Source organism: Pimephales promelas, chromosome 12 (genome assembly GCF_988280905.1).
Source record: "Pimephales promelas chromosome 12, fPimPro1.hap1.1, whole genome shotgun sequence".
Lineage (NCBI taxonomy): Eukaryota > Metazoa > Chordata > Actinopteri > Cypriniformes > Leuciscidae > Pimephales > Pimephales promelas.
Genome location: NC_142780.1, coordinates 18,631,416 through 18,658,270, shown reverse-complemented (window position 1 = coordinate 18,658,270; position 26,855 = coordinate 18,631,416). Strand labels below are relative to the sequence as shown.

The following is a 26,855-nucleotide window of genomic DNA, read 5'->3' as shown; positions in this document are numbered from 1 at the left end:
CTCACAACGGGGAAAGCATTGAAGCTGTCACATCAATGTCATGTGTCTTTATGGGATCTTCATGGCATGTGTGTATATGCACGCAAAGATTTCGGAGAATCACTTGCTGTGTGAATGAACCAAAATCAGACGACCTTGGGACAAATTATCATTGTATTTCCTGGAATCTCTGTGCAAAAAGGGCTTTAGTGACACCGTGGGTCATGCAATGTCTAGATGTGTACACACTAGTGTACACCATTCAGATGAGACTTATCATAAACATAATTTATTTCTTAATGTGTAAACCTTTTTAAATTGGCACCAACCTATTGAATACATCTTTAATCGAATGACACACAAGTATTGATAATTTTATGTCTTTACTGAACTTACTGTGTAACATGAAGGTTACAAAAGTTTGTGAATCCATAACAGGAGTGAGGAGTCATCGAACCCAGAGTCCAATCAATGGGACGAGATTGATCAGAACTGCCCTTTCCTGTACAAACGCACAATTTTTCGCCATTTCACAGTAAGAAGAGTTGTCTATAAATAGAGAAAAGTTCAGCTCTGTTACTCCTCTATCTCAACACAGTCTCATGAAGATGCGTATCTATACCACGAATGTCATTTCTTCTGGCATTTATACGCCAAAAATGTTCGTGTCATATGTACGCGAAAAACGCGTACCATATACAAGCAAAAAAACATTTTTGGCATATAAATGCCACGAGAAATGACATTCGTGCTATAGATACGAACTTTCATGAGATCGGGCTGTCTATCTAGGAGTGGGTGCCCTGGGATGATGACTGCAAGAGTACAGTGGAAGATGCTTTATGATAAGAAGAATTCTGGACTTCTCTGTTGTCGTGGCTGTAATTGGTACAATGTGTACTTCCACTTTTTTGGAAGGCTTCAAAAAATAGAACATTACTGCATGTCTGACATTTACGAAGGAGACTGTGGATATTCCTCAGCCTTACTGATGTATCTTAGCCAAGTTAAAACCCATTCTCAGTTTGTAACCGAGTTATGGTCTGGCAAAGCTTCATAGACAAATCATTTCCAGAGGGGCGTCACCAAAAGACATTTGAGCTACATGTCCCTAAAACCAATCAGAGCGCTGAAGGAGATGACGTATGCAGAGCGACGTTCGTCTATTTTTATAAACGAGCAGGCAATCTGGGGTGTGTTTCCCGAAAGCTTCGTTAGCCAACTATAGTCGCAACTTGGTCGCAATTTCCATTGAACTCTATTGGTAACGACCAATATGACCAATAATGAGCTCTTTGCCAGACTAACTTTTAGAGCAAATCTAAATTTGCCGGAAGTTGTCTGGGTTTTCCCAGGCTAGATGTATCTGTGATAAAACCAAATTTGCTTAGAGAAAACAGAAATGCTATAGTATGTGTAGTGCAAGAAGCGCAACACACAAATCAGGATCTCTCAATTGCAACGTTTAGAATTCTCAAGGTGAAATTCCACCAATGGAAGCTCTGCAGAAGGGGATGTAACAGGACAACTCAAAGGAGTAAATCAAAAGAAGAAAATAGGTCTTCTGAACTGCCTCATCCCGATTCAGATCCATTGGCATGACCTCAACGGAGCAATTCAGATCAGAAATTGCAAAAATATTACTGAAAAGAAAGGTTTAGAATACCTTGTGATGTGTGTTGGAGGTTATTTTCAAAGAATGTTCAACAAGTTACATCAAAGAGTTTTCCACTGTACAATGTTTACATGGTCTGTTCAGTGAAGACATGAAAACATTGGTTAGTTTCAAATTTTATGTCCAGTTTATGCAGATAAAACAAAGTAAATCCATTTTCACATTTTCCTGCAACTGTGAATACACAGACTTAAACACAGATACGCTCCAGTAATAACACCTCAGTAACTGTAAGGGTTGATTTGGAGAGCTTTTAGCAGTGTTGTGTTGAGAGAGGCTTTTTTGTAAGAGAAATTTTCTGCTGGACATCAGTACAACAAGTCCTTTACCACATGTGGCATGAGTCAGGGCATCTCCCTCTTTCTTTCTCTTTCATCCATTAGCTTTCTTTTTTATCTGCCATATTTGGATTTGATCAACCATTAGTATCCCTGCAGCCTAAAAGACAAAAGTAAGGACTTCACTTTAGTTGTGTTTTTGGATCTCATTATCTCAATTTACTCATTGCTGCCTCCATCCATCCCTATTATGATTAAGTGTACTCTGGGTCCTTGTCAAATTGAAATGACTCTAATAGGATGGATTGCTAACTTGGTCCACATGGCAAGAAAACATTCTTGTTGACAGCAGATCTGAGGAGAAAACAACCCATCCGTATCCAGTCCAGTCACTAGATATGTATGGCCACTGAATAGCCACCAGCTCTGAAACAGTCCAGTAAGCTCATGAACAATAGCACGGATGTGAAAGCATGCAGTGAATTAATCATGGTTAGCACAGCAGACGCTTGTTTTGAATAACATTTTCTTGTTGAACTGAATGTACAATTTTTTTTTTTTTGAGCATACCAGATCTCCCAGCAAATAGTTACATCACTGATCATTTTTATCTATTCATTTTTATGAATAGTTAAAAAATGTAGGTGGTCTTTACAAAAATATATACAGATGCAGTTCACACAGGAGATAAAACTTGATTACGTGTCCGTTTTATGTCTCTTTTTACAGTGAAAAATATATGCAAAAAAGTTGAAAATAATGATTAAGATACGCTCTCAAAGCATAAAGAAAATTTCGTGTTGTTATTTTTAGTTACACCACAAGAGTCATTAAATTAAACATTTCTTTAAAATTTAACAAATGGTTTCAAAACCATATGAAACCACCATGAATACCAAAAAAGTACATTTATAAAAGCTTGGCACATTGTGTAAAATGTGTAGACTGAATGCATCTGCCAAAGTCATAGAATTTTAACCGTCTACATAGTCTAAAACACCTGGGTTAGTTTGAGTCTCTCCTCTTTTTCTGTGGTTTTTACATTCCCATCCTTTCATCCTCCATTTTTGAAGCCCATCAACACATCTCCCCTTCATAATGAGTCTAATCTGGCACATCATTGCTTCCCCTCTCTCTCTTTCCCAAAGATTAAAATGGCCGCTTCACCTGCAGGCTTCATTACTCTTGTGACGTTGTAATATCATGAGTGAACTCATTTGGTCAGAGATAAATGGTGTAATTTAGAGGTGTGGTTTTTCTTTAAATGAAAGTGATGTAGATCAAGAACAGGAAGCCATTGAGTTTATGAAGAGAGTTTAGCAGTTAATCATACGTATGATGGCATTACTAAACCTAGGTTCACTGGAAAAACATGCCTCCAGCTAAAATGACCATCAGTGGCAATCACCAACAACTTTTGTTGTTGTTTACACAAATTGATTACAGGTGCAGATTAATAAGGACTTTTTTTTTTGCACAGTTCCATGCACAATATTGTATGACCTCAAAACACTTTTACCATAGTGCATAATGTGTACAAATTACATCATTGGTAGCATTGGATTGAATCCTGTAAAAAGCAAATCAAGATAAAGAGCTTAAACACTTGTAGAAGCAATCTTAGCAAGGTTGCTTCAGAAAATGTGTTTTTAACTCACATTTAATATTGTTAGGGAAAGGTTTAGGTTTAGGTTTACTTTAGGTGGTAGAGCATTAAGCTTTCACAGCTTTTTCACCAGACATTTCATTTGACCTGCTGATGCGTACAACACCAGTGTTTTAAAACATTGGCAGATTCATGTTAATCTTTTTCAGATAAAACCGAATGCTCATAAACGTAAAAATGGAACGTAATATCATTTTGAAAAATGTTGCCATCGGCACGTTTTTCCAATGAGCCTGGGTTGGCATTTGTAATGGCACTGTCATAGCAAGAGTACAACCCTTACTCTCATCAGCAAGAGATACGAGAGTGTGTAGGAAAGCACTGCTTCGATATACTGTATGGACCAGCGATCAGAAGACTAAAATTCGCTCAAGAGACTGTCAGCAACAAGAATAGTACAGTGACAACACTGGTTGCGTTGGAAACAGGTAAAATATATTTAGAGAAATAACAAGTGAATAAAATAAAATAAAGTATGTAGAAGACAATGAAATCAAGTATAACCCACTTTTTTTCTTTTATCTATTATAAATGTATGTTCCCTATTTAGTTTAAATCGAATTTCACCTGATTAATTTTAATTTAATATGATTATGAGATACAATTTTCTCATTTATTCAAGTTATTCCTAATTGACCTATTTAAGAATCCTTTTCTCCCTTAATTTGATTTAGATATAGTTCTGCCAACTTTAACCTTTTAAATTAATCCTTGTTTTCAATTCTAAGTTAGATAAAGTCAAGGGAGAAGCCCATAGATTGAGAGTCTATAAAAGTAATGGGACAAAATATTTCAACAACGTTTTTGAGAAATTAGGTGCTTCAGATTTGTCTTGGCACATCTACTAGAAGATTTACAACTGTCAGACTGTCGTCAAGCTCAGTTTGAGCCTGTTCGAGCCTCAGACATCAGGCAGGAAGTGCAATAATCAGGCTTCAGTCTTCTCCGTTGAAATCAATGGGGTCGCTGTGTCCATTTCTTTCACTGTCTATGGTGCAAACTTCTCCAACTCGTCCCATGTTAATGTCCGAATGCAGCATTGTCTGGAGGGCTTCTTGCCGTGGCACGTCATGTCACCGCCAAAGCCCTCACCGCTGGTGCCGTCCAGCACAGTGCCTTTACCGCTGGTTCCGTCTTGCCAAGTGCCTTCAACACAGGTTCCAACCAGCCCAGAGCCTTCACCGCTGGTTTCATCCAGCCCTGCAGAGCCTGCGCTTCACATCAGCCACGCCTAGCCTGTGCTTTACGCCATGCAGCCACGCCGAGCCTGCGATTCAAGTCAGCCCTGCAGAGGCTTCTCCGCTGGCCCCATTCAGTCCCGAGCCTTCTCCGCTGGTCCGGTCGAAGTGCCTAGAGCGATCAGTCTCCCAGCACATCAGAGACTGCCTCCCTCCCTCCTTAGACCCCCACCAGTTTGCCTACAGAGCAAACCGGTCCACGGAGGATGCCATCGCCTTCACACTCCACACAACGCTAAGCCACCTGGAAAACAAAAAGGGCTACTGTATGTGAGGATGCTCTTTTTGAACTACAGCTCATTGTTTAATACAACCATTCTTAACAGTAAACTGATACATCTACAGACCCCCTTCCCATCTGTACCTGGATTAAAAACTTTCTGACAAGCCGCCCACAATTTGTGAGACTAGGCCCCCACCTGTCCTCCACACTCACACTCAGCACTGGCTCCCCACAAGGCTGCGTGCTGAGCCCTCTGCTGTATGCTCTGTACACCTATGATTGCACTCCAACCCACCCAACTAACCACATTATAAAATATGCGGATGACACTACAGTAGTTGGATGTGTCCATGGAGGGGAAGAGACGGCACACAGGGCAGAGGTGAAGGATCTGCCATGCTGGTGCTCAGACAATAACCTAACCCTTAATATCCTTAAAACAAAGGAACTAATTTTGGATTTCAGGAAGCACAGACAGGACTACACCCCCCTCCTCATAAATTGAGAACGGCTGGAAATTGTCACCACCTTTAGGTTTCTGGGCACTTACCTCTCTGCTGACCATTCCTGGACCTACAACATCAGGTACGCAGCATACCAACATATGGTACGCAGGCTCCACAGCTGAGGACAGGAAGGCGGTGCAGAGGGTCATAAACACTGCCCAAAAGATCATCGGCTGCCCTCTACCCAGCCTGGAAAACATCTCCATATCCTGCTGACTCAGGGGAACCAAGGCCATCGTAAGAGACCCCTCACACCCTGCCTACCCCCTGTTTGATCTGTTGCCCTCGGGGAGACATTACAGGTCAGTTAAATCCCACACCAACAGGCTGACGTACAGCTTTTTTCCCTGGGCCATATGAACTGCCAATACCCATGGACACTCACACACATAAGTCCCCCACCTCCAATCACCCAATAGTGCCCTGAAGAGCAGACAATCAGCACACCTCCCTCTACCTGCACTCTGGTAAAAGTAGACACTTTCAAATTTTAAATCTTTTTATTAGAGCTCATATGTATGTATTTATATTTATGTAATTCTATTCTATTCTATTCAATGTTTTTTTTTTTGAAGTTCTTCAGATTCTGCAAAGAACCTTCTTATTAAGGACCATTTTAGCTGTAGGGGTCTTGAGTGGACTAAATGGCTCTTTTGAGATGAACCTCTTTTGAGGTTTTTCATGTTATACACGAGGTCCTTCGGATCCACCGATGATTTTCTTCATTAGGATATCAGTATATTATTTACCGTACGTATACCATACCGGTTTTCTAAAAACCACAGACCAAAAACACAACTGGGGGTTTTCAAACTTTTTAACCTTAAATATGACGATGCCCTTATTCTATATTGTGTGAGAAATGTTTATCATGATATTATGAAGACAACATTCTGATCGCTAAATTAAAATAATTGCTTTTATATTATCATTAAACTAAAGCTGTCACATGGATGTTCTGTTTTCATACAGTTTTCATTGTGTTGTGTTTCTAGTTAGCTTCTAAGTAGTTTATTAGTCCTCTGTTCCTTGTCAGTTTGTCTCTATAGTTTCTAATTGTGTTAGTTCAGTTCAGGTGTGTTTCAGTAATTATCTCGTCACCTCCTATAGTTTGCCCTTGTATATAAGCCCTCTGTTTGGTTGAGTTCCTTGTTCTGCATTGTTTGTTGTTAGAGGATTGTTGGTAGAGATATATATACAGTTGGTTGTGTTGAGTAGGAAAATGGGACAAAAGAAACAGAGGGAAAACCAACTCAGTAAAACTCAAAACACAGATAAAACAAGACATAACCCTTACAGTTATGTGGTAAATTATGCACAGTGACCTTTTATTTACTAAGTTTGGAAATTAAGTGTACTTATTTTTCTTGTTCAATCTACTTAATTGCGTTTTCACTTTGTGTGCATGATTTAATGAGAATATTTGTGCAAACATGATCAAATAGACACAAAATTATATTTTTTAAGGAGGATTTTGTGCATGGCAAGGGTAAATGATGCATGCTGCTCGCAATTATGACTATAATTGTTTTTTTGCCGTTGCAACGAGAAAACAGCGTCTCCTTGTCATAGCGAAATACTTAGCTAACTGTTATTTGACAGTGGGCTATACGGCATTTCAGAATGTTTGTAAACAATAGGCGCCGTCATACAGTACTTACGGATGGCAGAACGCGAGCTACTTCTAAGATCCAGCCGGCTACAGTTTCTGTACACACGTTCTGTAAACACGTTGTTGATCAAAGTTGAATCGATGATGATGTCGTCTTGTGATTGGGGTTGCGCTGCCAGATTTTCAGCAAAAGGTGTACGGGTTGTATCGATTTCTTGTGGGTGAGGAGGTTATAGCGAGTGAACGTTGTGTCGTCAAAAGTGGGAAATCGTAATGATGTCCTAAATTATATGATTCATCCAATGTTTACATTTCTGCTGCCAACCCCTTCAACTCTGGTTCTTGTATTCTCAAAACAGTCCATCTACAAAATCAGAACAGAGCATTTTATCTTCAGTATTTTACTGATTATGTGTACCCCTACTATATTACATATTTATTATTATTATTTTTAAAAAACAGTTGTAATTAAGATAAAAAAACCACATTATATTATTTGATTAAAAAAAAAAATTACATTTTTACATTTGACAGTGGGTCTCCCTTCCAAGCAATTTACTAGCCCTGCAGGACCACTTTGGCTTTTGCCACCCGCAAGAAAGTCTATTACTGTTGTGACGTCATGGTGAATTGTTGTATTATGCAAATATGTAACATGGCTAATCCTTCCATCACATGCTATCGGAAATTTCCTACTTCTCACTTCTGAAGTTCTGATTACAAGCTTGCCACGTTCAAGTGCTTTGTTGTCTGAAAGAATAGGAATCATGGATGACACCTGGTTTATTCTTGCCTATTTCTTAGGGAAGTCTTATTAAAGCCAAAATCTATTGAAGATATTTAATTTCCGAGTTTCCCAATAGTAAATACGGCTCGATAGGGTGTCCACGTCCAATTTCCGACTAGGAAACTTGTATTTACGAAAAATTCCAAAAGCATTAATCACAGATACTATGACTACAAACAAGGTGTTTCAGGCAGGTGTTTTCTGTTGGAAAGATGAACTCCTTTTGTTGTGCTTTGTAACTTTGAAGGTCATTCTCAAGCACAGACAGCTATACTACATTAAAGGAAAATGATAATGAAAAAAAGGATAATAGGTGTCCTTTAAATATCCAACCACTGATATTTAGAGGACCCAATTTCAATGATAGGTAAAACATTTGTGGGTATTAAATTCTTCAGCCTGGTTCAAAACTACTTCACAGGCTTTAGGGGATTGTTCATCCAAAAATCATTTCCTCACCTCATGTCATTCTAAACCTGTATGCATTTCTTTGTTATGAAACCCTGTCTGTCTGCTGAATAATGTTGGCAACCAAGCAACATTGGCTTTGATATCACAGGGGGGGAAATAGACATTTCTCAATGTTCCACAGAACATGTAGAAAGTCATCCTTTTTGGAACAACATCAGTGCAGGTAAATTATGACAGAATTTATATTTTTGCCTGAACTATTCCTTTAACTAAACAGTGCTGCTGTAGACACTATTTCTATGTGGTTTAATATTAAATTGGCTCAATTCTTGAGTCTGTGGGCTTGAGTTCTCATAGGATTGAGGTGTCACACAAAAACAGCGCCAACTTGATGTTCCTCAGATTTTAGCTGCATTCACTATTACAATGTTTCCTGGAAGCATTCACTTCCTGCATTTGGATGTGTTTTATTCTCTGCTTTTTTCAAAGTATTGGCTACCTGGGTCTGCAGGCGTCTCAGGATAGCAGTCCTCAGCTGGGGCCTGAAGCGTGGAGTTCGCTCAGACACTGGTTGTTTATTGTTTATCGTCTCTCACCAGAGACTAACCAGCAAAGAAGCATCAGATCCTTTCCGTGACCCTTCCCTGCTGTTCCCACAGAGCATCACTACCCTGCTTTTATTCGCTTCCAGCTGATTTACACAGGATGAGTAAACACAACCACACACCGTAACACACCTCGAGTGCACCACACACATGCACACGCTTCCTGTAAGTTGAATCGGCTGCATATACTTATATAAATATTCTCCGGTGAGGGAGAGCGAGAGTTGAATCAGTCTGCTGGGGAAAGAAGGTTCGTTCTAGGCTTTTTGTGATGGGTAAAGGCTGATAGATTTTTTTGCACTATGAGGTCTTTGTTATTTTTGTTGCCGAGTTGGACGCGTGGCAAACAAAGAGATGTTTGCACGATGCTGTTCTTACTCCCTTTGTAGTTATGTTGGCAAAGGCTTCGGAAGAGCCCTCTTGTGTGTTGGTTAGCACGTCGGTGAACGCTGCGTATGTGTGCACGAGCATTTAAAGTGCTTTTAATGTGCTGTTTAGTTGGTTACCATGGCTGTCTGAGTTAAGTAACCAAATACAACAGTACAATCTCTCACTTTTATTCCATAACCCTACAGTTATATATAGACTCCTCCATATCCACCCACTCTTCCACCCTCCTGCTCTCTCTATCTCTCTACAGTAACTCCCTCTTCACTCTTTCTATCACCTGTTCATCCCTATCCGCTTTCATTCGCATTCTCCCTCTTGGATGTGATTTACGTTCTCTTATTCCTGCCTGTCACTTAATTACTTGGTTAACCAGTGGCACAGCACCGATTTTGTCCTCCTGCTACTCTTTTCTGTCTCTCCTGAAGCTTTCCGAGCTCTCATTTTCCTCCCGCCATACGTAATCCTCTGCATTGTGTGTGCATGCACTGTCAGGTGATGAGTATTGACTTGGCTGTAAAGCCATGTGATTAAATGAAATGAATGGGTGGAGAGGGGTGCACGATAAATCAGCTGTATGCCACTGTGTGTTTGATTAAAAGGGTCTGGAATCTGGACCTGTCTACAGAGCTTTGTATCCAAGCGTCTTTTAAAGGGGTTATCAGATATTAAGATAAAAGAAGCTGGATGTGCTATGAAACAAACTGTAAATTTAAGGACACAAAAGTCCCTCCCCAGTCCATAAAGAGCATTTTATTTAGTTATTTTAGCAGTGCTTACTGACTAAGAGTGGTAAAAAAGAAATAAATTAAGGAATAAATAATTGGACAGTCCCCCTTTAATGGCACATGTTTGAGCAACCCGGTCTCATCCCAAGACGTCATATAACTGACGTTTTGGGACGTCTTTTGACCATACGTCAATATTCGCCTTTTTAGGGCCCGCTTAAACGTCGGCAGATGAGGTTATGGGATCCTAACTCTACCCCAGACCTAAACCTAACCCTAAACCTAACCCGTCACCTAACTGACGTTAAAGGTAAAGCGTCAGTTGTATGACGGCCCGGGATCGCCATCTACCGATGTTTCAGGGGGCCCTAAAAAGGCGGATATTGACGTATGGTCAAAAGACGTCCCAAGACGTCAGTTATATGACTTTTTGGGATGAGACTGTGTTAGTTTGAGTCGAAAATGTTCCCATGTTTGCTCCCGTGAGTAAACTGTCCAATAGAATTTGGGAAATGTTTCTTTTTTTTTTGGTGGTTTAGGTGGTTTTTAATCCCATTGATGTAAATTCAAGTGTTCATTTTTTTTAAAATAAGTTTGGGTTTAGTTATTTGATGCTATAAAAACAGGGGTTTGTCGTCACGATTGACAGCTGAAATTGACGGCTTCTCTGAGCGAAGTAGTCACTGAGGTACCAACAGGCTTTTTTTCTGGATTTTTGAAAAGAGATTGGAGCTTTACTTTAATTTATACATTTCCATTATTGTTTATTTCACACCGACATAATGAGTTGTTCTGCAGTAATCTGTAGGCTACTAACTGATTCTGTGGGAGCGTGGGCCATGATACCACAGCTCCACTTCACGCTCACTACTGCGCAGACTCGAGCTTCAAGATGTCAGCACCATATTTGGACATTGGCGGCTTCACTTTTCTACAATGGTAGAGAGTGAAGGTGTGTCCATCTTTTTTTTTACAGTCTATGGTGTAGCACCTAGAGCTCTGCAGATTCTTCTATAACTGTTTGGCTATGGGAAATTATTTTCCCATGGTCATTAAGCCGCGATAGGGATTTGTAATTCCAAATTAATACATAAATATACATAACATAACTTATATATAAATATTGCTCCTGATGAATAGAATGAACACTATAACTGCATGCAAATCCTTCCCATATAACACACAAGTTACGTACCAGTTACGTAATTTATTGGTATTTTTGGAAATTTTATAACTTACTAAATGACAACATAACTCAGTAGCATGCTTGTAATTTCTTTTGCACCTTATTTATAATGAAGTTAAATACAGTGCGTGCCGAGTGTGCTCTACGACTAAGGAAATTTCATTTTTCTGAGGTGAGAGACTTTTTGTTTTGTAACAAGTTACGGAAGTAACGTTAGACTAATGACACTGACATACAGTCTGACAACATCTCACCTGACCACATTGAATCAGGACATTATGTTTTTTCAGGCATTCTTTCCTTAAACTGTGCCTGAGAGAAGTGTCAACAGCTTTCACTCGCATCTTTCAAAATAAAAGTCTCGCATTAGAAAAAATAGAATTATGTCTGTTGTCGTTTCTGTGATTGCACAGTCCGCAACCCACTCAAAACGGTCTTGCAACCCACCAGTTGAGAAACACTGTTCTAAAGGAACCCAAGATTAGAAGTGAGCAGCTTTTTATTTTCAACAAGGTCCTTTATCATTTCATTTTGACACTTTGAGCGTCGCATTTCTGCCAGTTTTCAGATTGTGAAAGGTTCACTTAACAATGTAATACAGGTTTTACACAGAGGCTGTTATTGATGGATGGGGCAGTCAGAAACTATATTTGACAACAGCAAACCTGAAAGCCAGTGTGTGTGGACTGGAGCACAGCAGCATTCAGTACAGTTGCTCATTTCTCAAGTGAAAGGACGTTTCTTTAAGGTTTTTCATTCTAACCGCCATAGAGAGGGTGGAAAATGGTTGCAAAATATCAACTAAAATATGACTGCTTTTGACACAAAGAATTTTGTTTTTCAGATTTTTGGAAACCTAAAAAAAACATGGGTCTCTCTGTGTACTTGAACACTATAAAATCTAAAATTGTGGAATTTGTACGTTAATAGTTTCTGCGATCATCCTCTGATCTGTTATGAATGATGGATTTTTTTTGGGGGGGGAAGGAAACACAGAGACCCACACATACACACATGCATTATGCATGTGTTCAAACCCTTAGTCCCGACTCACTGAGCTATGAAACGAGGCCATGCTAATCTCGCATTTAATGTTTGTGCTTCCATAAATACCAAGTCTTTTCGCTTATTTGGTTTTTCCTCTTAGCATATGGCCCATTACCATAATGACACATCACTGGTGGCCTGATAAACATTTTAGAAATCTTGAGAGCTAGATCTGCAGAACTTTATTCAGGCTTTAATAAGTCCTCTCAAATTCTACCTGGGATTCTACTGGTTTAGTTAAGCTTAATTAGACCTCAGTGAGCTCGATAACTGGATTTCAACAGGCTTTCACTTATTTAATGAGATTCTGTTGTGCTTTCTAACAGGTGTCCCACGCGTTTGCCCCCCTGAACCTCCAGGAATACTCAGTGCATACTCAGAAATTAGCAAGAACCCTTCAGGCCCAATCCCGTCTTAGTTGTTTAAAAGGTGATGAGCTTGGTGTTGACTAATTCAGATGAGAACCCCTGGGGCAAACGCATCTCTGTCTGTGAGCATAGTAGAGAGAGATTCATATTCTCAGAGGTCAAAAGTTATTTACAGGAATTAGTACATGCTCTGTTGGTATTCACATTGTTTACTTTATTTCGATAAAGCTGAACTTATGAGGGTATATAATAGATACCAAAGAGTGGATGGGTTGGGGGGTTGGGTGGCACAATCGATCAATAAAACAAAGATATCGGCACAATCTAACAACTCAAATAATTATGCTAATTGAGGAACCGCACAAACATACCAACAAAAATGGTAATAATTATAATTATAACTTGTTACATTTATATAGCGCTTTCTGGGACCAGGCTCAGCCCAGCTTAGCTTCAGTGGGAAACCAGTCTTGGGCTACAGGGTTATATGGCTGCTGGCGATATGGTGCTGAACACAATTTGCAAGGTGCAAATCTGCAGGCTGTATTTGGAAATATGCCAGATAATAATGTTCTTCTCCATCATTTGATAATCATTTCATGGATAACTGCTGCTACAATCAATAGAAAATGTACACAAACATCACTCAGGCGATAATAGTGTGACGTTAATTGCAGCATGCAGGCAATTTTGTGGGCGCGATCTATAATAAGCCTAATTTACACCACATTTGGACTGAAAAGGATGACTTAATTTATATAGACAAGCCACAGGGCAATTTCATCAAATTCTGTGTCTGGTTAACTGGATTATTGGTGATTAGTGAATAATAGAAAAATGTATTAGTGATTGCCTATAACTGTTTACACTCAATGTAAATAGCATCAGCTGCCTTAGTGATTTTGTAGTCTGTTTAAGGGACTTTCGGTAGAGTAATGTGGAATAAGACAGCAACATCATCAATACGAGGCATGAGCACAAACAATAATCTCAATGCTAAATAACCCTGTAATAATATTCAGTTCGTGCCAAGTGAAAAGATCAAAATTCACTGTGTTCCATTTCCATTCTGATGAACTTCAAAGGTAAAAGACAAGATGAAAAACCTACATTAACTTCCTGAAATATCAGATGAATTCTCTCTCTCTCTCTCTCTCTTCCCATCTCACCCTGTTGCCACGGCAGCATAATCTGGCTATGAGAGAAAGGGACGGATAGTGCAAATGTCATCTGACTCATTTAATGTTGGTGTCAATATGTGTGTGAGCGTGTGCGTGATCGAGAGAGCAAGAGAGACAGAATGAATGTCACAACGTATCATAGAAACCATCAGTTGAGCTGCGACTTAAATTCATCTTCAACAAGCAATAAGTGGCCTTTTCTTTAAAGCCTTAAGTCTAATAAAAAGTTCATAAAAATTAATATAACTGCTGTTTGTAAAGGTTGAGTGTAATCCATTGAAACACTGACAGTTATGTCATGCATCTATTTTTTGATATTTGTGAAATATATATTTGAGATGGCACCAGTGGAAAGTTCTCACCAATGAAAGTAGTTAACCTTTGTTTTTTTTGTTTTTTTGTTTTTTTTAACCAAGCAAAAATTCAACTGCACTTGACACCTGGTGGTCGGGGAAAATTCAATATTAATAATATTTATGACTTGGTCTCAACCCACAAGAAGTTAAAAATGTGGTCTATAGCATACCTTTCAACACTCGCGTTTTTCCCGGGTTTCTCACGTTTTTTAGCCCTATCTCCCGGACCCCTCCCGGTTTGTTATTTCTCCCGGGGGCCGGGAAACTCCCGTAATTTGCATGGCCCACAACTCCTTCATGAATAATTGGACCAATATGTTTGTCTAATGTTGAACAGTTGCCAGATGTTGTTTTAATGCATTATATTCACAATCCACTTACCATATACAATTAAAAAACCTGGCAACCTATACCCCAGTTGTACAGTCTCAGAAAGCTTAACCCGAAAGCAAGCAAACCCTCCCCCCCGTCTCACCAAACAGTCCCAGCACAAATCTTCCAGATTTTGAAAACCAAATGTGACATAATACATTGTTACATTTGATGATTCTAAACGACTTTGCTATTATTTCATTAGAGTTAAAAGTCAAACTTTCACTTATATTTAATGATGCACAGATATAATTAAAATCCTTTTCATTGTATGGAGTCAGATGAAATAACGAGTTAAGAACATCAGATAAAACGTATTGCATTTAACCCACAATACTTTGCCACAAGAAAAGACAAAAAAAAAGTAATACGCAGAGACCCGCTGACCAGATGCCTCCATTGGACCGATAGAGCCAGGTCTAACACCTACAATAATAATGCTTAATTTTTAAAAAAACGAAAAAAAAAATATTTGTTTTTGGAAGTTGCATTTGAAATCCACTTGGCTCTGCCAGGGCAAGTGTTCATTTGGTTTAAATTGGTATGTGCTCAGATCCCACAGTATGTGTTTGTTTTGTAATGAGGTAACAGTGTTTTGCAATCTGCAAATCAGCAATCTCGGAAGTGCTTTTGTGTTTGTGTGTCCTTTATCATTATATGCTTTACTCTTGTTTATCGTGGTCTGCACTGTGCATGCCCATATAAACTCAGTCAGGAGTCAGAAAGTGCCGGGGCTCCCGAGAGTGTCTACAGACATCATGCATGAGGAATCATCATGTTTGTTTACTCTGCTAAAGGGAATGCTGAAAGAACCTGACAGCTGAAATGCTCTAATTTGAATCTGTTGGCACAGCATGGTCGGTTAAATCATTCATCTGACACAAAGAACAAAATTTCACATCGGTATAAGCCTTTCATCTTCATATCTTATCACGTATTTACAATGTACCTGGCCGAAAGTGTTAAAACGGCATCGAATATTCAGCAGCAAGCAACCACACCTGCATCTGAAAGCTTATCTTTCAAATCCTGCCAAAACACTGGTCTGTGACTGGTGCGGTCACGACTGTTGGATTCTTAATTGCATGGTGTTTATCAGTGAGTGGGCAGAGAGCGAATTGCTCTCGCTGTGAGGTAAGTCAGCATCCTATGTACAAAGTCCAAGGCATGGACTGATCACTCGTCCATCCGTTCATCCGTGTGCTCGTGTGTGTCTGTGATGAATCTGGATTTGACACAGATGTTTGTGCTGCACCTCAGGGCAGGCCTTGTCAATGTCGCGGAGCATATCTGTCAAAACATACATGGACTGGTGTTTGTGTGTTATGTGTGAATAGCATCAGTGACCCATGTTGTCAAAAAGGACAGCTTGTGGGAATACCCCCCCAAATGTTTGCGTGAAAGTGTGAGAGAGCTTGGTGGAAATGCAAAGAGACATCTAGGATCACAAGGAGGCAAGAAAAAGGAAGGATCTACTGTCAAGCTGGTGGATTTTCTTTTTGTAAAAGTGAGCGGGAGCATGCGTGTGTATGTTCCAGGGTGGCTTAAGGACAAAGTAAGAGGCTCAAAGCGTAGCACCGCTGAAAGACTGTCAGAAGAGACTGAAAGATCACTGAATCAACTGACAAAAGAAGAGATGGAGAGAATTAGGGAGAGACAAGCCGTTTCTGACGGATTTGCCCATTGAGAGAAGACTCAGTAAGTTACGGCACTTTCGAAAGTGGATATTCAGTGCAAAAACCTACATCTTATTTCCTAACCATCTGCCAATTTAGTTCAGCCAAGCGCCAAATGTGCTTAAAATTGCACTGCACCATATTTATATTAAAGTGTCATGAAATGGAAAAACTTAATGTCTGATATTTACTCATAGACGCCGGGCTGGGCAACTCTGGCCCTCGAGATCCACTTTCCTGAAGAGTTTAGGCCCAACTGTGCACTCAAGTGTCAGCTGTCTAGTCATCCTGAAGACCTTGTTTAAGTGTGTTGATTTAGGTTTAAAGCTGAACTCCACTGTTGATCTCGAGGGCCAAAGTTTCACACCAATAAAAATCTATACCTCAAAGCTAACTCCTCAGTTAATTTGTGTTTTCTACCCTTCTGAAATGCCAGGATTTGAAATGGCCCAAGTCATGATGTTACGAATGAATATCATTTTATACACATATCATTTTATGATGCCTTTATGACCTTTTTTGATCTTCTAAGTTTTAATTTCAGGGGGGTGTGCTCTTAACAACTCAATCACAAGAGTGATACTGCTGTGAGCAAGATGTCAAGAAAGAATGTCTGATGTTGTTCTGATGTAGACAAACTACACCTCAAAAAACTGTTCATACTCTTTCAAAAAGTCCAAAATGTCTATTAGAATGTCTAAGAAATGCATGGATGAGGTCTTTAAAAAAAAACAGCAACAACAACAGCATGCCTGTGATTTACAAGAATTCTTTAACGAGATTCTTTTCTTAATTATTCTCAACATGCAGCCATTTTTTCAGATATCAATTAATTATAGCAGTCTGACGAGTTATAATAATGTTTTTTTTTTTTTTTTTAACGATACATGGCCTAGATAATAGATTTTAGCAAATGAGGAATTATAATGCTGAAACAGACTTGCAAATTAAGGGTTAAATTGATTTATTTTCTTCTGACTTGGGCTTATAACAGTGCCATCTCAAACATCAAAACACATGTCACACATGCTGTGGAAGAGGACATAGATACAATAAAGTTCACCAATTTCAGCAAGGATGTGTTCTTGAGTTTATAAGATACTCAAGGAAATGCCCCTTGAAACTAAGTGTTTTTGATGGAGTGAAGTTTTTGATTGAGAGTGGCGATCATGACACATGGATAATAGATTTTTTTAAATTGCAAAAAAAGTGATCATTTTTAAGCTAACCCACCAGGAACATGACATAAAAGTCTGAAAACGCATCTTATGACCTCTGTAATTGAAAATTGCAGAAAGCCAAAAGCTACAACTCCTCCAAAACGCAAACACAGCCAGAGCAGAGTGTGCAAAGCGTCATAAGAGAGGGCATTGAATGACCTCATGTCTCAAAGCACATAACACTATAATGCTAATGAATGTAAACAACTTAAAGAGCTCTGACTTGTACCACCTGACCACTGCAGATTAATTTCGGCATTGATAGTGTTTCCATAAAAGGCATTATTTTGGAGTTTAATGACAGCTCCAAATAGAACCTCACGGGTTGCTATCTCTTAAAGGAATAGTTCACTTAAAAATGAAAAAAGAAGATATTTTGAAGAATGTCGTTAACCAGACAGCTGATGGACCCCACTGACTTCCATAGTAGGAAAATAAATACTGTCTGGTTACCAACATTCTTCAAAATATCTTCTTTTGTGTTCAGCAGAAGAAAGATATTCAAACATGTTTGAAACAACTTTAGGGTGAGTTAATGACGATGACAGAATTGACATTTTTAAGTGAACTATTCCTTTAATTATGGTAGTTACGACATGGCATGAATGCAACATAAGCTTGTTGTTTTGGTTCAAGAAGAACTGTAAAAGGTGGCTGTTGTTTGTTTGCATTGCTTTGTGAATGTCTGTTTGTCTATTTAGACCACTTCTAACAACCAGTATAACAAAAAAGTGTTTGTGAAAAATGGGGGTGACGCGATACCGGTATTGGTACCGGTATTGATGATAACCTTGATATAAAAAAAAAGAAATAACACTATTGTGTTAATTAGGGGTGTCGCAATATATGTCCTAATATACCATGTACCCTATACCGTAATATTTTAAATGAATGGTATACATATGATAATATAGCAGGTAAATTATCCAGTGCCATGTATCTGATTGACATCCCATTGTGGTGGTATAGAGAGCAATATTTTTTTTTCTATTTTGCCCCAAAATAGGAGATGTGAGACTTTTTTCAGTCATACTCAACGCCGGAAGTACCCGGAAGTACCCTTTCAAAAGTAGGCTACACCTCTATACCTTATTTACACCTAAAGGGTGCCTATTTGTACCACAAAGGTATATATCCTAAAATGTTATAGTATTTTAAACATTCATTTAGTCTGACAGATTGTAGTAGTTTGCTGCATCCTCCACAACCAAGCACTCAGAACCAACCCACGAGAGGGCTGTGGGTCTGTTTGTGGTGTTCCCTGATTTGTATATTTAGGCCTACTTCAGTAAATGGGGCTCAGATAGCGTGTGCAAATAAAAGGCATCTTCATTGAGTGCAATTCATTCTTAGTGAATTGTCCCTCAACACGCCAGTGTGTGTTTGTGTTCGCTCATGATTTCAGAACCCTGATGAAGAGGGCTTTTGATGGTTTTATTAAGCCCTTGTGCTTTTGGCTCTTGGAGTGCCAGGAGGGACACATTGCGGGTGTCTTTTCCTGCCTCCACTCTGGAATCTCTCCACAAGTGGAAAAGGCAAAGATAAGAAGGGAACAGGCTTCCTCGATGCTTCCTCTTCGTCTCACAGAAGCCTGGTGACATCTTAATGTGTCTGTATCAACTGGCACTGACAACGCTTGCATCCAGCACTCTCATTTCACAATCCAAATCAATTAAGGAGAATGAATCACTGTGCTATTATTAAACCTGTCAGATTCACTTCTTACTTACAAAGATGAAGAAGAAACAAATGAAGCGCCTGCTATCTACTCCTCCCTTTCCCCGAGGGCTCCCTCTTCAAGCATATTCATATAGTCTTTCATTCTCTCGTTCTTTGTTCTCCTTTCGTTACCCTGCTTTTTATTTCAGTCCCCCTCTCTGCATTTCTGGTGGCTTCTTTCTTTTGCGCTCCCACCCTATCCCCTAAATAATTTAGATTTTACAGTTTACTTGCTGACTGCCAAGTATCGTTTTATTCAGCCATGCACATATGCAAAACAGCGGGTGTGAACTTTAGAATTATATTTGCGACACTGGTCATTAGTATTTGCCAGCAATAATTATAGTACGGCAATAACGGGTTCCTCAACTGTGTATACACACACGCTGTTTCATTTCATTTCCTCCCTTTCTCACTTTTCGTGCCCTGCTGACACATCCAAAGTGACTGAGAGAGGAAAAGAAAGAGCAGGGAGGAGAGATGAACAAAGAAAGAGGGAGGAGAAGTACATCCATCATTTCTTCCCTGTGGTCAAATAAATCTTGTTTGGTGTGAAAAGGTCAGAGTTCACCGAGATTGCTTTGAGTTGTGGGATTGTATGAATCTGATACATCAGGTGTTAGTACGTCCCTGTGATTTCCCCGTGCTGCTGTTTGGGATGTGCGTGACACGGTCATGACCTGCGTCAGCAAACTGTCATAAGATTCCCTGATTCATGATGATGCTTTGCACAACACTGTCAACTCCAATTAATGAATTGTATTCCGCAAGAATAGAATGCACATTAAGATTTCTATTTCCAATAATCGCTGTTCTTTTAAACTTTCAAAAAAAAAGATAATTGTTTTCAATATTGATGTATCTTGAGCAACCAGTCAGCATATTAGAATGATTTCTGAAGGATCATGTTGACTGAAGACTGGAGTAATGATGCTGAAAATTCAGCTTCACCATCATAGGAATAAATTACATTTTAAAATATGTAGAATACAGTTATTTCAAGACTTCCTTCAAAAACATATAAAATGTAACCGACTTTACATTTTTAAACAACAATGTATGCTGTATCTCCTAAAGAAGAAGGTTTTGAGTTAAATGTCCTAAATTAAACAAATGCGTGTTCACCTAACAGTAGTTTTGAATGTTGGTTTAACAATTTTGTGAATTCTATTCTTCAAACTAAAATGTCAGTTTCATTATATCTTTACAATGTTTGAATATGTGTTGGATAAACAAGTGAACATAAAACCACTCATTATTCAGGCAAAGGTTGAACCGTGTTCTCAGAACAAGGAAATGTTTCATAAATGTCAGGTCGAAACAAAACCATGCCCAAAACAATTGTTTGATATTTTTATGTTACTTTACATTTTTGTTGCCTGATGAATTGTTTTGTATCTACCAGCTACCGGGGCAAGTTGTCACAATGGTCAATGAGTGTGCTGTGAACTGTATTGGGTTAGTAGGATTTTTTTGTTGTAAGTGCTCACATAAAACAAAGTAAATCTCATTTGTGTGTTGATCTAGGGGGTGCTATAGGCAGCAGAAGGCATCTCCATGAGGAGCGGTAGAAGATGCCGGAACTGCCAGCGCTCCTGCTGTCGATTTACTTCCGCTTCCTGTTAGTCACCGTGGTTACCATGCCGCCTTCTTCCCGGAGCCAGACCCCTGTTCTATCATCCGTACGGATGGGTAAGTCCAAACATTTAGACTTGTAATATGTGGTCGACAAGCTCAATATCTGACTGTGATTGTAAAGATCTCTAAACCAGTGGTTCTTAAATGGTTTTGCTTTAAGAACCAGATTTAATATGGAAAATTAATAGATATCAAAGTAAAAATATTTTATTGCACTTAACCTAATTAAAATCTTTCAAATGTATTACTGTAAAAATATTAACACCAGTTGAATAGGAAATTTTGCTCTCGAAATGTCCCTTAAATTGTAGGTTTTATTCATGGTTTTCAAGGATGAGGACCAAAATATTGTTATATACCTGTAGATAGAGTTGATTGGAAAGTTGGAAGAATTGGAAGTACTCTACGATTTTTTCATGTTTTTGAAATGAGTCTCTCATGCTCACCAAAGCCACATTTATTTGAAAAAAAAAATACAGTAAAAACTGTAATATTGTAAAATATTGTTCCAATTTTAAATAATTGTTTTATGTTTTAATATATTTTAATGTGTAATTTATTTCTTTGATGGCAAAGCTGAATTTTCAGCATCATTGTTCCAGACTTCACATGATCCTTCAGAAATAATTCTAATATGCTGATTTGGTGCTCAGGAAACATTTTTATTATTGTTAATGTTTAAAACAGCTGTGCTGCTTAATATTTTTATGGAAATACATTTTTTCGGGATTCTTTGATGAATAAAGGTATTCCTTGCTGAATAAAAGTATTATTATTTTTGTAAACAAATTGACCCCAAGCCTCTGAACAGTAGTGTACATGTTTAGTTTAATTTTATTATTTACCTTAAATATTTTTCCAGCTGACCTGTGACCTATTAAGAACAGTCCTGCAACACATTTTGGAGCCATGGCCCATCAGCTGAGAACCACTGATAATAACCAAAGTTATTTCATTAGATATGCTATGAAATTCAGAATTATTATAATTAAACTGTATTATTGACTTTATTATTAATATTGGACATGGTGGATGGTTATTTTAAAGGAGTAATTTTAAATTAGAAAGTTATATGTTAAATTTATATAACTTTTACCGATTCTTGTCTTGATTTATCTCTACTTTGTCTCTTTCTTGTTCTCCTTCTCTCCTTCTTTAGCGGCAATTTTGGATGACAGCTCTGTCTGTGGGCGTGGGGAGCGGTTAGCTTTAGCGTTAGCACGCGAGAACATCAACAGTGTAATGGAGGGCCCGGCTCGTGCGGAGGTCGACATATTTGAACTCCAGAAAGACTCTCAGTATGAGACTACAGATACTAGTGAGTCATACATAAAATACACACACACGCCTGCACACTAACAAAATAAGAACTTTAAAGTGAAATAGTACAGCATCAGCAAACAGAGCGGATTTGAGGAATTAAAGACCCACTAAAGTGCCTTGGAACGTTGTGTATGCCTGCTTTGGATGATGTGTTGACGTAATTTCCATTGAAACAGGAAGCTAAGGTGGGACATATTGAATGACTCCTCTCCCTTTTCAAATAGCCAATAGCATTTTTGACCTCACACACTGCAAGTCATGCTTGACCGCACAATGAAAGCGAATCCGAGTACTGACGATACGTTGGATTCAATGGAAGAGGTGTGAATAAATTCTAGCCATTTCATTTTTAACGAACGTACAGTTGGAAAATTGAATAAAACTCGAGCGTTTGAACAACCCATATTGCTCCATGTCAAAGGTTGCTTTGGCCAGATGGTATTTATAGCAGAGGGAGGCGGGACGCTTTATATTCTTGAGAGCATTTGATTGGACAAAAGATGTGATAAGAAGCTGAAGTCTGTGGTGATGTCATAAAAATCTGTGATCCATTTTAGCGGAAAAAAAATGAGAAAAAATGTTTTGGAACACACCGGCTTATTCATAACCTAAAGGTTAACATATTCATACCAAAAGGTAAAAAAAACAACATTTTGATTTCAGGGGGCCTTATAATACTCTACATTTTTGTCGTAGTGTGCCAGATTCTGCCTAAAGGTGTGGTCTCTGTGATTGGCCCCGCCTCCAGTCCTGCCTCGGGCTCCATCGTCAGTCACATCTGTGGGGAAAAGGAGGTGAGCTTCATTTAAATACTCCATGCTTATTTATTTCATGTTAATTCATTAACCATAATCTTTTCCCTTTTGTTCTTTAAACTGCTCTCTCTCAGATTCCGCATATCAAAATTGGTCCGGAAGAGACTCCGCGGCTTCCTTACCTGCGCTTTGCGTCTGTGACTCTGTATCCTAGCAACGAGGATCTAAGCCTTGCCATCGGAGCCATCCTACGCTCCTTCAGCTACCCATCGGCTAGTCTGGTCTGCGCTAAGGCCGAATGTGAGTCCAAAACCTCTGCTCTGCTCATCAGCTTGTCTGGTTTCCTTCGAGCTTGAATATGTAAAATTATTCCACATGGAGAGCAACACACATTTTAACGATTGTGATACTTATAATTAAGATTTAGAAGTCTCCAGAGAAAGGTTTTTTTTCCCATTCATCCAAAAACAAATATGTCCACTGGCTTTAAAAAACCTGAACATTTAAATTGATTTCCCTCTGCCCAATCAATCATCTTCTCTCAGCAAATGCTCAAGCTACAATATGTATTCCAGGCTGAGCAAGATAAGACTAAAAAAAAAAGTTCTCAAGAAAAAGACTCGAAATGACACTGCAGTGCTTCCTTACTGCAAGCACTAACAATTACTTTGCTGTAATAGGTAGCTGTGCCAATATAACATACTGCTGGGCAATTACGCAGCATGCCACTGGACAACATAACGTTAACGTTATCTGAGAATAAATCCCCACCCTGCTGCGTGTGTTAATGTGTGAGACACCGCCACTTGCGCAGAGTGTGTGCATGTGTGTTTGTGCATTTAGACGTTCATGTGTTCAGAGAGGGCATTGCTACATAACGCTCAGCTCTGACCCAGTTGGCTGCACTATGGTTGCTATGGCAGCAGAGTAGGTGCAACTTGCCACTCATCAAGCTCATTTAAAATGGTGGCAAGAGATGGAGAGAGGCTCGCTGCTGCGCAACAGATTCTCATTAAACAGATAGAAAGCCATTTCGCAAGCCTGTTTTGATACAAATGTTTTCATGTGTGTTGTGCACTGGGATTTTGTAGTCAACCTCATTGCCCTAATTTAGGAAACTTAATTTAGGTCTAATTCCACAAACTGTTTTTCTCTGGTGTCCTCTTGTCAGACTGAAAAAGCATGAAAGGAACAACTAAACAACTGAGTAAACACAGTCTAAATCTTTATCAAAGCAGAATTTGACCATGATTTTCGTCTCCTGCACCCGTAAGCTCTCCAAAACTTACTGTCTTACTTGTCTACGTTCTACATAAGTAACATGCTTTTGCATTAAATAAACCTGAGACACAGGGCAGTGGAATAAAAAATGCAAGATATAGAGAGGCGTTTTTTAAAAGTTTAACTACTTTTAACTCTTTGTCATGCGAGAGATGCCAAGTCACAAGCACAGCGGTTAAACATGTCAGTTCACGTTCACATCGAAAAACAATTGAAAAGTAGTGAAGTGTAATGCAAAAACAAAGACTGTGTGAAAGGCCTCTAAGCGTGAGGGAACAGGTCTGCTAACACTTCATTTTGATGGTCCCCTAACAGACATTCTACTATAAGTAACTTTTGCAACTACATGTCAACTTATTCTAACCCTAACCAAAGAGATTACTAATACTCTTGTGAGAGTTAGTTATATAGTGGCAAAGTTACTTATAGTCAGTAGAATGTCTGTTGGGGAGCATCAAATGAAGTGTTAGCAGATATTGAGCTGACAGTCTTCGAATACATAATGAGTTAGTTGGCAAGTTGTTGCAATACTTAAAGTTATTAAAATGTCAAAATATAGTGTAACTTAATCTTTCACCCTCACTTGGTTTAAAAATGACTTCTGAGACACGAGCAATGCTTGAAGCATCACTACACTTGACTATGGCTCTTTTTGTCTGTGAAATTTCACCGAAATTTTGCCATTAGCTATATTTCCATCCAAAGTTGTGAATTTAACTTCAAATATCACTAAGAAAAATGCCAGTTGCTGCAGTATGAGAAGGCACTGTTTATAATATGATGTAAACGCTATAAAGTTATCTTGCTTTCTGAAGTGGATGTGTTTGGGAACGCAGACGTGTAAGACAGTGCAAGTAACTGTACTGAAACACTTGATGATCATCAAAACAGCATTTCACATATCTTTTTTGATGCACACTAAGGAATTTATTTGGTAATGTGTTTCCATCATAGTTTATTTGCATATTTTCTTAGAGGATACACAATTTATCCAACTCAATTGATGCGTTTTATGCACATTTTTAGAATTTATGCGTATTTTGGCGTTTCCATTCAGCATTTTTTATCCAACATCTCAAAATGCGCATAGAAATAGGTGGATGGAAATGCCAAAAAGTGTGTAAATTTGTACATAAAACATTAAAAAAAACACATTAAAAACGTATGTGCTCAATTGAGTTGGATAAAGCTATTGTGATCACATCTTAGTGAGCATAAAGATAAATAGTATACACAAATATTACAGTAAAATAATCAATGTTTAATAAAACAGAACTATTTTCGGTAACACTTTATTTTGATGGTCCCTTTTGAACATTCTGTTGACTTTGCAACTACATGTCAACTAACTCTCATTAGAGTATTAGTAGACTGTCTGCTTCATATTATCTGCCAACTCTTTATTGTGATGCTCCTCCAACAGACATTACTGACTATAAGTAACTTTGCAACTACAGTATGTTAACTTATTCTAACCCTAACCCTACCAGTCTACTAATACTCTACTTACACTCTAGTGAGAGATAGTAGAGATGTAGGTGCAATGTTACTGAATGTGTTAAAGGGACCATCCAAATAAAGTGAAACCCTATTTTCATTATCACTTTCAGTTATTTTTATGTATATATAATCAACTATCTTGCATTGTCACACCATTGTCACGCCATCGTGGATTGATTTATTCACTAAAGCACATGAATGGGTAACACTTTACAATAAGGTTCATTAGTTAACATTAGTTATTGTATTAACTAACATGTACTAACATTGAGGAATACATTTGTTATTGTATTTATTAATCTTTGTTAATGTTAGTTATTAATAATACAGCTGTTCATTGTTCATTTTAGTTCACAGCAATGTTAACAAATATAACCTTTGATTTAAATAACATATAGTAAATGTTGGAAATAATATTAACAAAGATGAATAAATCCTGTACATGTGCAGTTCATTATTAGTTCATGCTTACTAAGGTAGTTAAATAATGTTACCAATTAACTTTTTTGTAAAGTTTTACCCATTAATGAAACCTCTATTTTGGATATCTTCACTGTGCTCAGTACAATTGTGGGATTTCCTTTTTTGTTTCCATAGAATTTAGGCATCTCATAATGAAATGGCTACCGTTTAGAACAGGTTTTGCATTGGGAAAATGCCTTTGATGTCCTACAATTCTGGCAGCTCGCTAGGTTTTGGAACTGAGCTCTAGTCACTGTCACACACGAGTCATTAAGCACAAGGCTGGTCTGGGTCTGATAATGTTTGTTTCAGAGTGTCACAGCACTGGTCTCTGGTGGAAAACAAACAGAAGATCTGAGATCTGCACTTTATAATGCAGCTGTGGGAATATCGAGAAAGAGACAAATTTAGAGGAATGAAGTGAACAGAAAGGGCGAAAATCAGAATGAGCGAGAGAAATCAGTGAAGGAAAGACAGAAGAAGGGTAGGTATTGGGAGCGAGAGAATGAGAGTGTGGAGAGCATTGATTTCTCTCCTCCCTCAAGCTAATTAAAGTTTGGCACTGGCTTTACTGGCTCTTTCTGTGCATGCAGGCTCCCTTGAGAGCGCAGCTAGTTATTTACATTTTCACTGGGCTTTGTGTTGCCACCGACTTCACAGTAGCGTTGCAAACGGA

At 38.6% G+C, this 26,855-nt stretch overlaps 1 protein-coding gene across 6 annotated transcripts in view; it reads left to right on the top strand.

Annotated features, from left to right (window-relative positions):
* Positions 1–26,855, top strand: part of grik5 (glutamate receptor, ionotropic, kainate 5) — a 71,344-nt gene that overhangs the window by 29,687 nt on the left and 14,802 nt on the right. For 5 of the 6 annotated variants that reach the window (XM_039679872.2, XM_039679870.2, XM_089117614.1 and 2 more), the window contains 4 exons: positions 20,748–20,912; positions 22,018–22,176; positions 22,878–22,975; positions 23,071–23,236. In XM_039679872.2, the coding sequence (XP_039535806.1) occupies positions 20,795–20,912; positions 22,018–22,176; positions 22,878–22,975; positions 23,071–23,236 (541 nt within the window). In that variant the 5' untranslated portion in view covers positions 20,748–20,794. Of the gene's footprint in view, positions 1–5,729; positions 5,868–20,747; positions 20,913–22,017; positions 22,177–22,877; positions 22,976–23,070; positions 23,237–26,855 lie in introns of those variants that run through there. The other variant, XM_039679871.2, reaches the window with a different exon arrangement.